This window comes from Papio anubis, chromosome 12, assembly GCF_008728515.1.
Source record: "Papio anubis isolate 15944 chromosome 12, Panubis1.0, whole genome shotgun sequence".
Classification (NCBI taxonomy): Eukaryota; Metazoa; Chordata; class Mammalia; order Primates; family Cercopithecidae; genus Papio; species Papio anubis.
In genome coordinates, this window is record NC_044987.1 from 110633230 (window position 1) to 110647033 (window position 13804).

The 13804-nt window shown below is 52.7% G+C and overlaps 1 protein-coding gene across 2 annotated transcripts; it reads left to right on the forward strand.

Annotated features, from left to right (window-relative positions):
* The first annotated feature begins 392 nt into the window (after positions 1-392).
* On the forward strand, positions 393-9191 carry ZP1 (zona pellucida glycoprotein 1). Of its 2 annotated transcripts, XM_003909752.5 has the most exons (12): positions 397-950; positions 2337-2458; positions 2716-3079; positions 3514-3657; positions 4139-4326; positions 4398-4495; positions 6320-6447; positions 6533-6722; positions 6790-6931; positions 8438-8519; positions 8634-8753; positions 9019-9191. In XM_003909752.5, the coding sequence occupies exons 1-12, from the start codon at positions 755-757 to the stop codon at positions 9165-9167; spliced, it is 1923 nt and encodes a 640-aa protein (XP_003909801.2). In that variant the 5' UTR covers positions 397-754; the 3' UTR covers positions 9168-9191. The 2 variants fall into 2 exon arrangements, 1 of the variants encoding a protein (XP_003909801.2); XR_002516967.2 differs by lacking the exon at positions 9019-9191 and having other exon boundaries at positions 393-950; positions 6790-8080; positions 8634-8667.
* The last annotated feature ends 4613 nt before the right edge of the window (positions 9192-13804 follow it).

Here is a 13804-nt window from a genome sequence, read left to right on the forward strand (position 1 = left end):
CCATTTATTGCAATTAATGAACAAACCAATGTGGGCACATTATTATTAACTAAAATCCACTTTCTTCGCTTTTACTTCCTTTTTCTGCTCCATGATCCCATCCAGATGACACATTACATTTAGTTGTCCTTGTTATTTTTTTATTAGTCATAGTCATTGTCATACTGACCGGCTGGATCCTCAGGAGAGCCCTTGGAGGTGCTACTGGTCTGTTTACTCACCTGCAGCCCGCATTCCGCTGCCAGCTCTGAGGGCCGTGTCTTCCTGGTCTTGCTCTACCGGCCCGTAAAGCCCTGCCTGAGGAGCTGTGACTGCGCTAACCAGGCCTGCAGCTCCCAGTGGTCCTGAGGCCTCAAGGCAGGAAGGAGGCCCTGGAGAGCCTGTTGGGGCAGGGAGGGAATGTGGAAAGGCTGGGGTGGGAGGGAGACAGCGGATGGCCTGAGGTCTGCAGGGCCACCTCCCAGCCCTGGATCCCTTCCCACAGCCCATCTGCAGCCTCAGTTTCCTGGGAAGCTCCCTCCTCCCTTCCAAAGCCACAGCTGTGGGACAGAAAGCCAGGGTCAGGGGCCACGTGCAGCTTTCTGCCTCCCCCAGCCTTTGGGGCAGGAGTTTCACCACAGTCCCTGGTGGCCAGGTGGGTGCTCCTCCAGGTGGGCCCCCTTTGCCCTTAGAGGCTCCCCTTGCCACCTCCTCCATAAAAGGCCTGGGCCCCGCTCTGGTGGTGAGGGAGTAAGGGGTGTGTCTGTGGCGTCTCATGGCAGGAGGCTCAGCCACTACCTGGGGTTACCGTGTGGCCCTACTGCTGCTGGTCGCCACCCTGGGGCTGGGTAGGCAGCTCCAGCCTGACCCTGGCCTCCCAGGCCTCCGGCACAGCTACGACTGTGGGATCAAGGGAATGCAGCTGCTGGTGTTCCCCAGGCCAGGCCAGACTCTCCGCTTCAAGGTGGTGGGTGAGTGCTGGCAGAGTCCTGGCCCCTGCCTCCCTGGCCACGGGCTGCTACCAGAAGGGAGCTGGGGCCCTTCCCCTGGAGAAGGAGCAAGAACAGAGGACTCCCTCCAGCCTGGGGGTGTCCAGCCCCCCACCTCCTCACCACAGAAAAGGGCAAGGAGGAGAATCATCACCCAGGGCAGCTTCTCCCACGTTAGTGTGCGTGGGAAACACCTGGCCACCTTGTCGAGGTGCGGGTTCTGATTCAGTGCGCCTGGGGCAGGGCCAAGCCTCTGCATTTCTTCTCTCTCTTTTTTTTTTTTTTTGAGATAGATTCTCACTACTTTCACTCTGTCCCCCAGGCTAGAGTGCAGTGGCACGATCTCAACTCACTGCAATCTCCACCACCCGGGTTTAAGCAATTCTCCTGCCTCAGCCTTTTAGTAGCTGGGACCACAGGTGTGTGCCACCATGCCCAGCTAATTTTTGTATTTTCAGTAGAGATGGGGTTTCACGATATTGGTCAGGCTGGTCTCGAACTCCTGACCTCAGGTGATCTGCCTGCCTCGGCCTCCCAAACTGCTGGGGTTATAGACGTGAGCCACTGCACCCGGCCTAGGCTCTGCATCTCTAACCACACTTGGTCAATACTGAGGCTGAGGGTCCATAAACCACTTTCAGCAGCAGGACCTAGTGAGCGTGGCCTGGTGTGGGTTTGGAATTGGGGTTTAGATCTGCAGCTTCTAAACAGTGTGATCTTGGACAACTGACCTGACCCATAAGCCTCTGTTTCCTCATCTGCAAAGTGGGGAAGATGAACCTGGCCGTACTCATGGAACAAGCGCATGGGGACATGCCCACACAGAGAGTGCCCAGGCTGTTCTGGGCCAACAAGCAGGGTGGACACCTAGGGAGTGTCTCCGAGCGACTGCAGCAGCCACAGTTAACCTGGGAAATGGGTTCAGATCTTTCTACAAAGCCCAGGATTCAAATCCTCATTCTGCCCCTCATTGTGTGCACCTGAGAAAGCTCAGGCACCCTCCCTTCCTCAGCTGCCTCAGCCACAGGATGCGGATAACTAAGCTTAAAAGAAGTGATATGAAATAGCCTGGTGCCTGAGACCCTGTGTATCCCTTCTCCACCTCACCTTCGTGCCTGCCTGCTGCCGTGTGCTATGAGCAGGGAACCCTAGCTAGAAAGATCCTAAGACGCCCCCATCCCCTTACAGCTGTGGAAGCTGAGAGCAGAGAGGGGAGGGGGCTTGCCTGAAACCACACAACAAACCAACAGTAAAGCTAAGGCGAGTACCCAGGTCGTCTGGCTGCTGAGTAGGAGCTCCTTCCGAGACCCCAGCAGTCTCTCCCTGCACCCTTCAACATCCCTGGCCCCTCCCCTTCCCCCACTGCAGATGAATTTGGGAACCGATTTGATGTCAACAACTGCTCCATCTGCTACCACTGGGTCACCTCCAGGCCGCAGGAGCCTGCAGTCTTCTCGGCTGATTACAGAGGCTGCCACGTGCTGGAGAAGGTAGGGGTCCGTGCTCTGGTGCAGAAGCAAGCTTGTCCTAGTGTCACTTCAGGCTGAAGAGGCCCTTCATGGAACCAGAGCCCAAGATCTGTTGAGCTGGTGGGTGGGGGAAACTAAGTCCTGGAAGGTAGTTTCTGGGATCCACCATGAATCCAGCTCCCTGCCTAACGGCCAGCTCAGCTCTCATGGGCCCGTCCCCTGCCTGGGTATGGTAGGTGGCCTCACCTTGCTGCTCCCTGCTGGCCTCTCACCTGCAGGATGGGCGTTTCCACCTGAGAGTGTTCATGGAGGCTGTGCTGCCCGATGGTCGTGTGGATGTGGCACAAGACACTACCCTGATCTGTCCCAAACCTGACCACTCCTGGACTCCGGACTCCCAGCTGGCACCACCCACCATGTTCTCTGTCTCGACTCCACAAACCCTTCCCTCCCTCCCCACCTCTGGCCACACCTCACCAGGCTCTGGCCATGCCTTTCCCAGCCCACTGGACCCAGGGCACAGCTCTGTCCACCCAACCCCTGCTTTACCATCCCCTGGACCTGGACCTGTCCTCGCCACCCTGGCTCAACCCCACTGGGGTCCCTTGGAACACTGGGATGTGAACAAACCAGATTACATAGGTACGCAGGACATCTGAGTGTCCTTACTCTCTGCCTGGGGCCTTCTGGGGTACAGGGTGGCCTAACAGCCTTTTACTGGGCTCTAAGAAGCCATTTCTTTTTTTGTTTTTTTCTTTTTTAAGAAAAAGATGATTCTTTTATTCCTTTCTAGTATTTGGAAAACAGCTTTAAACATGTACAGGTATACTAAAGCTGGAAGAAGTCTTGTAAAATTGTTTCCTAACTTTAGGTAGAAACTCACTGAAACCATTGCCAGCAACACGTGGTTCTCAGAAAACGTTCTCTAGAAATGTCAGTAATATGCAGTTTTGAGGGAGGACATTTAGTGTGCTGGCTAAGAGCATAAGCTCTGGAGCAGGTGCCCAAGATTCAATTCCAGGGCCACGATTTGCAAACTGTGTGCCTTCAGCCTCATTGCTCTGTCCCAACCCTAGGTACCCACCCGAGCCAGGAGCAGTGCCAGGTGGCCTCGGGGCACCTCCCCTGCATCGTGAGAAGAACTTCAAAGGAAGCCTGTCAGCGGGCTGGCTGCTGCTATGATAACACCAGAGAGGTTCCCTGTTACTATGGCAACACAGGTACAACCTCCTACCCCAGCACGATCCTGGTCCCCTGGATTCCGAAGCGGAAGGAGAGCTGTCTCCTCCAGCTGGTGGAAACTGCTTCCCATCCTCCTCCTGGAGAGCCCAACTCCCACAGCAGATGGCAGAGGAGACCTTTAGATGGGGCGGTCACAGGTCCCAGCTGGCCTTATAACAACTATCCCAGAAGTATTAATAGATCTACCTTTACACACATCTGTACTTTCAGATCTAAAGCACCCTGGTTTGGATAACAGATTATATGGTGAGCCTACTTTTAGAGTGTAGTTCAACTCATTTGTCTCATGGATGAGAAAAATCAGTCCATAAAGGGTTTGCTGGGGTCAACACCAGCCTAAGTAGAGAGTAAGCGTCCAGACTTCTGGGCCCGCACTTAAAGCCTGGCTGTCACCCAGACATCCCCTGTCTGTGCTGGATGGACACCAAACCCCAAGGCCCTCATCTGCTTTTGTCCCAGCTACTCTCCAGTGCTTCAGAGATGGCTACTTCATCCTTGTGGTGTCCCAAGAAGTGGCCTTGACACACAGGATCACACTGGCCAACGTCCACCTGGCCTACGCCCCCACCAGCTGCTCCCCAACACAGCACACGGAAGCTTTCGTGGTCTTCTACTTCCCTCTCACCCACTGTGGAACCACAGTGCAGGTAGGAGCCGGGACCACAGGCTGGGGCCTGGTCCCCGCAAGAAAGCCTCACCCAGCTGTCTCTTCCCACAGGTGGCTGGCGACCAGCTCATCTATGAGAACTGGCTGGTGTCTGGCATCCACGTCCGAAAGGGGCCACAGGGTTCCATCACACGGGACAGCACCTTCCAGTGAGAGCAGCCCTCCTCCTACAGGCGTGGCTCTGTGCTAGGGTGTCAGGGGGCACAGGAGAGCTCAGGACACGCTTCGAGCCATCTGGGCTCAAACCCCGGCTCCGCTGTTACCTGGCTATGTGATCTTAGCAAGGGGCCCACCTCTTCCCAGCCTCCCCTGATAGGCAGGGGAAATATCCCTCTGTCAGGGCAGACATGAGTGTTAAGTGGGGGCCTTCTGTGCCCGGCCTGCAGGGTTTGGCTAGAAGCCCATGACCAGTCCTGAGAGGGCTGGAGTCCTGAGAGAGCCCTGTCTTGGTCTCTCTCAGAACCAAGCTCAGAGCAACTGAAAGCATCCCCTTCCAGGTCCCAGGAGGAGGCTGAGGCTACGGCTGTTGCCCCTCCTAATGTCAGGTTAAGAAGCCACAGATGAAGTTGAAGATACCTCTCTGAGGATGTGGTGGGAGAGGAACTGGGTGGGGGAGGAACCCCTCATTGTTAGGGGCCTCCTGGACCTGCTGACTCAAGAGGCAAAACCAACCCAGGTGCCCAGGATGCCAGTGGGGGTGAGCCGAGGGAATCTGCCTGTGACACCTGGCTCTGCACCTGTGTGACCAAGGGCAAAGCACCTCACCTCAGCCCGTTCAGCCTGTGGGACAGAGCCAGTGCACTAGCCAGTGGGTTGTAGAAATCCTGTGCGTGACACTGCGTGGATGCCCGTTCCCGCCCTGCCGTGAGGGTTGGGGAGCAGGGGACTGTGTCACAGTTCAAACGAATTTGGCTTTAAAGCTCTAAGTACCACAGAGGCAGTAGCTCACGCCTATGATCCCAGTGCTTTGGGAGGCCTAGATGGAAGAACTGCCAGAAGTTCAAGACTAGCCTGGGCAACACAGTGAGACCCCATTTCTATTATTTTTTTTTTAATTTTAATTTAAAAAACCCTGAAGTTCTTATGGCCAAATGGTGGGGGACAAGTCTGTGTCATGCCTTCGACTCTCTGATGTAAGAGCTATGAGAGTCAGCCAGAGGTCAACACAGAGTGACTGGGGATTCCTGAAGGGAGGCAGAAGTCAGGGGAACAGCTGCAGCCGGCAGGACTAGGCCAGAGGGCTCAGACACAAGTCCTTCTGAACAGGGGTGAGCCACTTCTACCTACTTAGCATCTCCTTGGTGCCAGGCCTCTGGGGTGCTAGGAGGATGTGGGCCCCGCCAGAGTGTGAAGGAACGGCCACATGGCCCTTAGGCTAGACACTGTGGCCCTTAGGCTGTGGCAGACCAGCTGCAACTACAAGGACAATGAAGACACAGGTGCATCATCTTGTGATCTCAGTCAGCCTCAGCGCCCTCAAAGGGAGGCAGTCACAGGCATTTTACAAATGAGGACACTGAGGCTTAGGTTAAAAGACTTGCTTGTGGTCCCAATGCTAAGAAGACTCAAACCCAGGTCTGTTGGGAAGCAGAGCGCCTAGGCTCGTCTGCCAGCCTCAACTGTCAGGCTCCAGGGGCCTCGAATGGCACAGCAGGCAGTTGTGGGTATCCAGGCCAGACTCAACAAGGTGCCAGCCCCCCAAGGGCCCATCTCTATCCTGATGTATTCTCCCACCAGGTTCAGGGCCTGGCATAACAGGCTTGAGCCATCCCAGGGAGACCAGATGGACAGAGGATGGGGCTGGGTGAGCTACCTGAGCCGGCCTTGGAAAAGTGTTGCTTAAGTAGCATCCATCTGCCCTGCTGGACAGTACCCTGTTTGTTGCACCCACGGAGTTGGTGCCTAGTTTATCACGTAAACAGGATGCCCTGATTCTGTGTCTTCTCCCCCACCCTCTTGCACATGGACTTCAGGCTTCATGTGCGCTGCGTCTTCAATGCCAGTGACTTCCTGCCCATTCGGGCGTCCATTTTCCCACCCCCGTCGCCTGCCCCTGTGACCCAGCCTGGCCCCCTGCGACTTGAACTGCGGATCGCCAAGGGTATGCTATGCTATCCCTGCTCTCTTGTGGCCCCCACTCCCCCGACGCACAGTCCACCCTGGCTCATGAGTCACCCTCCCTGCAGACGAGACCTTCAGCTCCTACTATGGGGAGGATGACTATCCCATCGTGAGGCTGCTCCGAGAACCAGTCCATGTGGAGGTCCGGCTTCTGCAGAGGACAGACCCCAACCTGGTCCTGCTGCTGCACCAGTGCTGGGGCGCTCCCAGTGCCAACCCCTTCCAGCAGCCCCAGTGGCCCATTCTGTCAGACGGGTAAGTGTCCCCGTGCTCCCCCCACCTGCTCTGCCTCCTGTAAACAGCCTCTGACTTCTCTTCTCAGATGCCCTTTCGAGGGCGATAGCTACAGAACCCAAATGGTAGCCTTGGATGGGGCCACACCTTTCCAGTCTCACTACCAGAGATTCACTGTTGCCACCTTCGCCCTCCTGGACTCGGGCTCCCAGAGAGCCCTCAGAGGACCGGTAAGAAGCCCCGACTGCTGCAGGCCTGGCCCCACGTGTTAATTGGGGAGGAGCTGGTTGCCAAATCCCTCTGGCACCCTGTGAACTTATGTGGACAAAGTTCTGGGATGGGGCTTGGCTTCTACCAGGTGTCGTGGAAGGCAGCGGGCTTTGGGTCAGCAAGAGGTAACCCATAACCACCACCAGGAGGAAGGAAAGCGCTGCCTGTGCTGCAATCAGCCCTAAATCTGAACTCTGGTCATGATGTTCTAGGGTAGCCTCGCCTCACTTCTGATTCCAGAAATGATAATGTGTTCCATGTAATTCTGCTTTGAATTTTCTTTAACTTAGCAACTTCTCCAGAAGGTAAACGTAGATAAACTTAGGGTATATTTAGGTTTTCTGTGTAAATATACAGATGGCCCCAGAGGTGACAGACGCACTGTAACTCTTGTCCTGTTGAATAACGTATCTTTCACATCACATACCCAAATCTCTAGATTTTTAAATCACTGCCTGTTATTATGTCAGATGTAGACTGATTTCACTGGTAAGCACTGGTTAGGGTGGCTTCGTTCTCATCTCTGCTGTGTGCTGCCTCCTGATCCAAGAGACGCTGACCTACCTGGATGAGGGGTGCCCGTGGGTGAGGCCTGCTGGGTCAGCTCAGCTCCTCCTGCTTCTGCTCCCATAGGGCACTGCCCCTGCCCTTGTGTATCTGGAAGCAGTGGTAATCTGCCCTCCCTTCTTCCCCCGGTCACTGGTCTTGGGGGTCACAAACGGAGGGCAAATATCCATTCTCCTGCTGCCTGGCCAAGCCCCACCTCCTTGGAATTTGCTGTCTCCCTCAGTAAGGCAGGTGGAAGGGAGAGATCCAGCCCTCCTGGGGGCTGTGCAGCCAGAGGTAGCATTGGTAGAGCAGGCCTGCCAAGGACTGGGGCTCTTTGAAGTGCGGTGGTCCCTCCCTGCAGGGCACTCCACTACAGACTTGGACCTTGGGGATGGGGGAAGGTGTGGATTTCAAATCAGGAGGGAACACATTCAGTTCTGCATTCCCTCAGCATGGGCAGCAGTCGTCTTCTTGGTCAAGAAGTTCAGATTTCAGCCGGGCGCAGTGGCTCACACCTGTAATCCCAGCACTTTGGGAGGCCGAGGCGGGAGGATCATGAGGTCAGGAGATCGAGACCATCCTGGCTAACACGGTGAAACCCCATCCCTACTAAAAATACAAAAAATTAGCCAGGTGTGGTGGCAGGCGCCTGTAGTCCCAGCTACTTGGGAGGCTGAGGCAGGAGAATGGCGTGAACCCGGGAGGCGGAGCTTGCAGCGAGCTGAGATCGGGCCACTACACTCCAGCCCGGGCAACAGAGCGAGACTCTGTCTCAAAAAAAAAAAAAAATGTTCAGATTTCTCCCTGCCTGAACAGCAGCAGCCTAGACTTGGCCCAGCTTGGGGATCCCATGTCCCTGTCTCTGCTTCCTGCCCGGTGGCACCAAGCCAGCCACTTTGATGTTCTCTTCCCACCAGGTTTACTTGTTCTGCAGTGCCTCTGCTTGCCACAGCTCAGGGATGGAGACTTGCTCCACTGTGTGCAGCGCTGGGACTGCAAGTGAGTCTGGGGTGCGAGTGGCATTTGTTCCTTCATATACCTTCAGGCCTGTGCCTGGCTTTTGGGCCACAGGGGCAGGAGACCAGGCCAAGATTTCATTCTTCCCTTGGGCAGGACAGCGACGATCCTCAGGTCACCGTAATGACACTGCCAGGCCCCAGGACATCGTGAGCTCTCCGGGGCCAGTGGGCTTTGAGGATTCTTATGGGCAGGAGCCCACACTTGGGCCCACAGGTATGAGGGCTTCTGGATGGGCCCCTCAGGCCTTACCCACTCCCAGCCCTCAAGACTGTGCTGACAAAACGGGGATGCTCCGGCCATAGCTGAGGGCAAGAGATGGTGTCACTGCAGTCAGTGGGGAACTAAGTGAAGACAGACATAGTCCACCTCATCTGCAGAAAGGCAGCTTCAGCTCTGCCCAGTGTGATACAAAGTTCTGGGCTGGAGGGGAGGGTTGGAGGGGCCTCAGCCAGTCCTGCCAATCCCTTCTCTCTGACAGACTCCAATGGGAACTCCAGCCTGAGGCCTCTCCTTTGGATGGTCCTTTTGCTGCCAGCTGTTGCCCTGGTCCTTGGGTTTGGTGTCTTTGTGGGCCTGAGCCAGACCTGGGTCCAGAAGCTCTGGGAAAACAGTGAATGGGCTCAATAAACAATCATTTCAAACCTACTGAAACCAGGTGTGGAGAAGTTTTTTGTGACCACTAGAACAGAACTCTTTCTTATGTGAGAAACGTCCTCCAAGTCAGCTCCGTCCTTCCAGAACTGTGATGTCGATTACAAATACTTCATATGTGCCACACCCTGCACAGAGGCCAATGTCCCCCAAGGCTTAACTCGGGAGCCTCTCCCTCTTCACAAGGAATGGTGGCATTTCAGGCAGAGCAAACAGGAAAAAGATACTGGAGGTTAAGATGTTGGCAAAGAACAGCAACAGCTGGGCAAATGGCTTGTGAAGGCTTGTCACCTCCTCACAGACACAGGGGTTCTGGCCAGGGCATCCTCAAAGCACCCAGAGCAGCTGCTGTCGTGGAGAAGGGGAACTCTAAGGCTGAGTTGAAGGGGCACTTCACAGACCCCCTGAGCCTGCCAGCCTACTGTAAAAGCTGCATTTCTGGCCACAGCCTCCCATCCCCTCCCCTGGCCTCCCAAGACTAGTCCATGTGGGAAGGGCTGGCACAGGAGGAATGGCAGCCTGCTGGCCCTGACACTGCCTGCCACGGTGGGCATGGCCACCAGACAGGTCCGTACCGGTGCTGGCTATGCCGCTGAGCCCGGTGTGCCCATACACGGCATGGGCCTTCATCTCTGACTTGGCAGCAAAGCCTTTTCCAGACATGTGGATCCTCTAGGTAGAGAAGGGGGCAGGACGCTAGGGTTTGGCCTCAAGGGGACAGGGAGAAGAATCTGGTAGGGAAGGCTGAATTTGGATTCAGACACCTCTCTGGACCAGGTAGAGCACGAGCTTAGAGAGCTGTTACAAGGGGAGCTAACGTGCTCAAGTCATGCCTGTGGTCTTGATACTACATGAACCCTCTATCGGCTCTGGCCTACTCAGCCTTTCCTGTCTTCAGAATACTAGTCAAGCATGTGGACCCCAGAGCTGGCTTCTTACTAGCTGTGTGATAATCAGTAAGTTACTCAACTTCCCTGGGCCTCAGATTTCTCATCTGTAAAATGAGGTTAATGTCTATTCCAATAAAAGTATTGGATAAAATGAGTTAATAAATAAGAATGTTTAGAATAGTACCTAACAGCCAACAGTAACTGGGTGCTATTAACTACTGACTAGAATTTCATTTCCTCTTGCCCCAAGCCTAATGCTTACCTAGTTTTTGTTGTAATGTTTTGGTTTGGTTTTGAATGTACAAGTTTACAGGCCAGTACGAAGAGGGGCTGGGGAAACTGTTGTCTTTTGACTCTTCTAGCTAGAGGGAGAACATGAGAGGCAGGAAGGCCCAAACATTTGCCATGGAAGCTAAGTGACTTCCCTTCTCTGGGCCTGTCTTCCCATCTATGGCTAGCAATGGCCAGTCTTGCCCTGCCCAGCTTCCTGGCGTGTACAGGGGGACATAGGATATATCCTGCAGGGTCAGTATGGCATAGGTGAGGATTCTTAGCTTGGCTGGTTGGAGGAGCCAGGCTGACTTGGTCTTAGGGGCCTGGGTTCTGGTTCCTTCCAGCATTAACTCTTCCTTCTTCCCCTCCCTCCATCATACAAGCTCATGTGAGGATTTCAAACTTCCAGAGGTACCAATTGGAATAACGCTGTGTAACTGAATTTGCTTTGTTTAACACAAGAGTAGACATCTTGTATCATTTCCTATCATTTCAAATAGATGTATTTTCTAAACTGTGGTTGAGCTATGGCATTTGATCTGTTGATAGAGACCAAGTGGGTTAAGGACGACAAGTGTTGAACACAATTACTTAAGCATATAGTTCTTTGTATACTATTTTCTTGAAAGACACTCTTAGAACTGCTGGGTCAAGACCACACCTCTTATGACCATGGGGCTCGGGACTGTCTCTGTCTCCCCGCCCAACGCCACTGTGCAGGCTTGCCACCACAGGCCAGTAACACTCTAAACCTTTGCCTATCTGAGCATCATAAGGCAAATGGCATTGGCTGTTTTGAAGGGGCTCTCTTTGATTAGAAGTCAAGCATCTTTCTAGCCACTCGTGTCACATAAGTTACCCTTCATGTCTTTTATCTACTCTCCACTATTTCTCTCCTCGTCTGTAAAGAACTTTCCCAAATCAAGGGGCCGGCATCCTCATTTTATAAATTTTCCATCTAATTGGCCATTGGCTTTTCTCTGCCAGGTTATCTTAGAAAGGATTATGTAACAATGAATTTTTCCCTCTCATATTTGTAGTTTTGAGTATGGCAAAGACTTTCCCCTATCCCATATAATCATCGAGGTATCCATTTGCTTTATTGTGATACTCCAGTAACAATGCAATTGTTATCTCCTACTTCCAAGTGTATATAGGTACATGATTTTGGCAACTGATAAATTGTTCGTAGATTTTGTCAACAATTCCATGTCAAAGGAGTCTGTTTACTGAAACAAAGGTACAAACTATATGAACGATGAAGTTCATTGCAGCACTAGCTTTCTCTCGGGGAAAGCAATCTAAACTTTGGCTTTCCTAGGTACCAAAATCTAGTCTAAATGTTGCCCAGTTTCTCTCTTCCTCCCTTCTTACCGCCTTCTGATGTGAGCAGGCCCCTGCTGGGCCTTGAGAACAATTCAGCAGACCCGCTGGGAACAATAACCACTGTCTCTGACCTGTGGCAGGAAGCAGAGCTGCTCAGGGCCCGTCAGGTTTTGTCTCTTCCTGCCCTTTTGGGGAGGTGGGGACGGGGACAGAGGCTGTGGCTGTATCTATATAAGACCTAAGGGTATCCCCTGCCTTTCCATTCCCCACGCCCCCACCAGCTCCCATAGATTTACATTACACATTGAGAGCAAATTAACTTCATGCTGCTTTGTTTTGTTTTTTTTTTTTTTTGAGACGGAGTCTGGCTCTGTCGCCCGGGCTGGAGTGCAGTGGCCGGATCTCAGCTCACTGCAAGCTCCGCCTCCCGGGTTTACGCCATTCTCCTGCCTCAGCCTCCCGAGTAGCTGGGACTACAGGCGCCCGCCACCTTGCCCGGCTAGTTTTTTGTATTTTTTTTTAGTAGAGACGGGGTTTCACCGTGTTAGCCAGGATGGTCTCGATCTTCTGACCTCGTGATCCACCCGTCTCGGCCTCCCAAAGTGCTAGGATTACAGGCTTGAGCCACCGCGCCCGGCCGCTGCTTTGTTTTTACCAAAGGGAACAGAAGACTTCACTGCCTGTTAGTTCAGCTGAATTCAGCTCCCTGTCTGGACACTTACGCGAGAGCATTTCATGGAAAAGCGCCACTTCTGTTCCAGCAGTAGGAACACTAGATACTCGGATCAACCTGAAGTAAACAACTAAAATACCAGATGATAAATATTTTAAAATATCCTTAGACTACTGCTGAATTAACATGGGGAATGAGGCATGCAGATAGGCCAAAAATAAAAAGCAAAAACTCTGGGAAGTAAAATCAGCTTCTATTCTGGGAAGTACTGCAGGACCCTGGAGACCTTGGCCTTCTGCTTTGATGAATAAAGAGGACTGCAGATCAAGCCTGGAGACTGCAAAGGCAACAACTTCAGATGCAAGGCCTCCTCCAAAGCTGGAACTTCATAGGGCCCTGTCCTCAGTGTAAGTGAAGGAGAAACAAGCCTCTGACATGAGTGGGCAGCAAGGAATCCTGCCTATTTTTATCTTGGGGCTGGATGTATTGAAAAAAAAAAAACACCCTGAGAATGAAAAGTGTAATACCCTCTTCTCTGGTATGTGCAGTCAAATCCTCAGACTGAAGGAGAGAAGAGAAAGGAGAACCCCTCAGGTTCAATCTAGGAACAAACCTCAAGGGCTGAATTTAATTTAAAGTGATCCCAGGTGGGGCGATAAAGAAAGTGATTCCCAGGCTTCAGGAAGAAGCAAATGCAGGTCCTGTCTGAAAGGTGATTTCAGCCAAAGCCTCAGAGAATTCTGACAGATCAAGTTACAAACAACATGAACACCTCACAAGAAGAAGTCACAAGACACAATAAATAGTGAAAAGTCAGCACACAAAGTGAGAAGACAGTTGCAATACATTCTTGACAAAGGATTACTATCCAAAAAAACACGTTTAAAACTGCTACGAATCAAGAAAAGGATAACACAAATAGAAAATTAGGCAAAGGACACTAACAGGCATTTCACAAGAGGAAAAACTCAAATGGTCTGTAAGTGGCTGAAAAGATGTTCAACTTCAACAGTAATCACTGGCCGGGCGCGGTAGCTCAAGCCTGTAATCCCAGCACTTTCGGAGGCTGAGACGGGCGGATCACGAGGTCAGGAGATCGAGACCATCCTGGCTAACATGGTGAAACCCCGTCTCTACTAAAAATACAAAAAAACTAGCTGGGTGAGGTGGCGGGTGCCTGTAGTCCCAGCTACTCGGGAGACTGAGGCAGGAGAATGGCGTAAACCCGGGAGGCTGAGCTTGCAGTGAGCTGAGATCTGGCCACTGCACTCCAGCCTGGGCGACAGAGCGAGACTCTGTCTCACAAAAAAAACAAAAAACAAAAAACAAAACACCAGTAATCATTAATGTGAAAAATTAAACTTCAAGATAATATTATATACCCACCAGAGTGGCAAAAATTAAAAAGCCAGAAAATACTAAGCATTGGTGAGGGTATGAAGACAGGAACA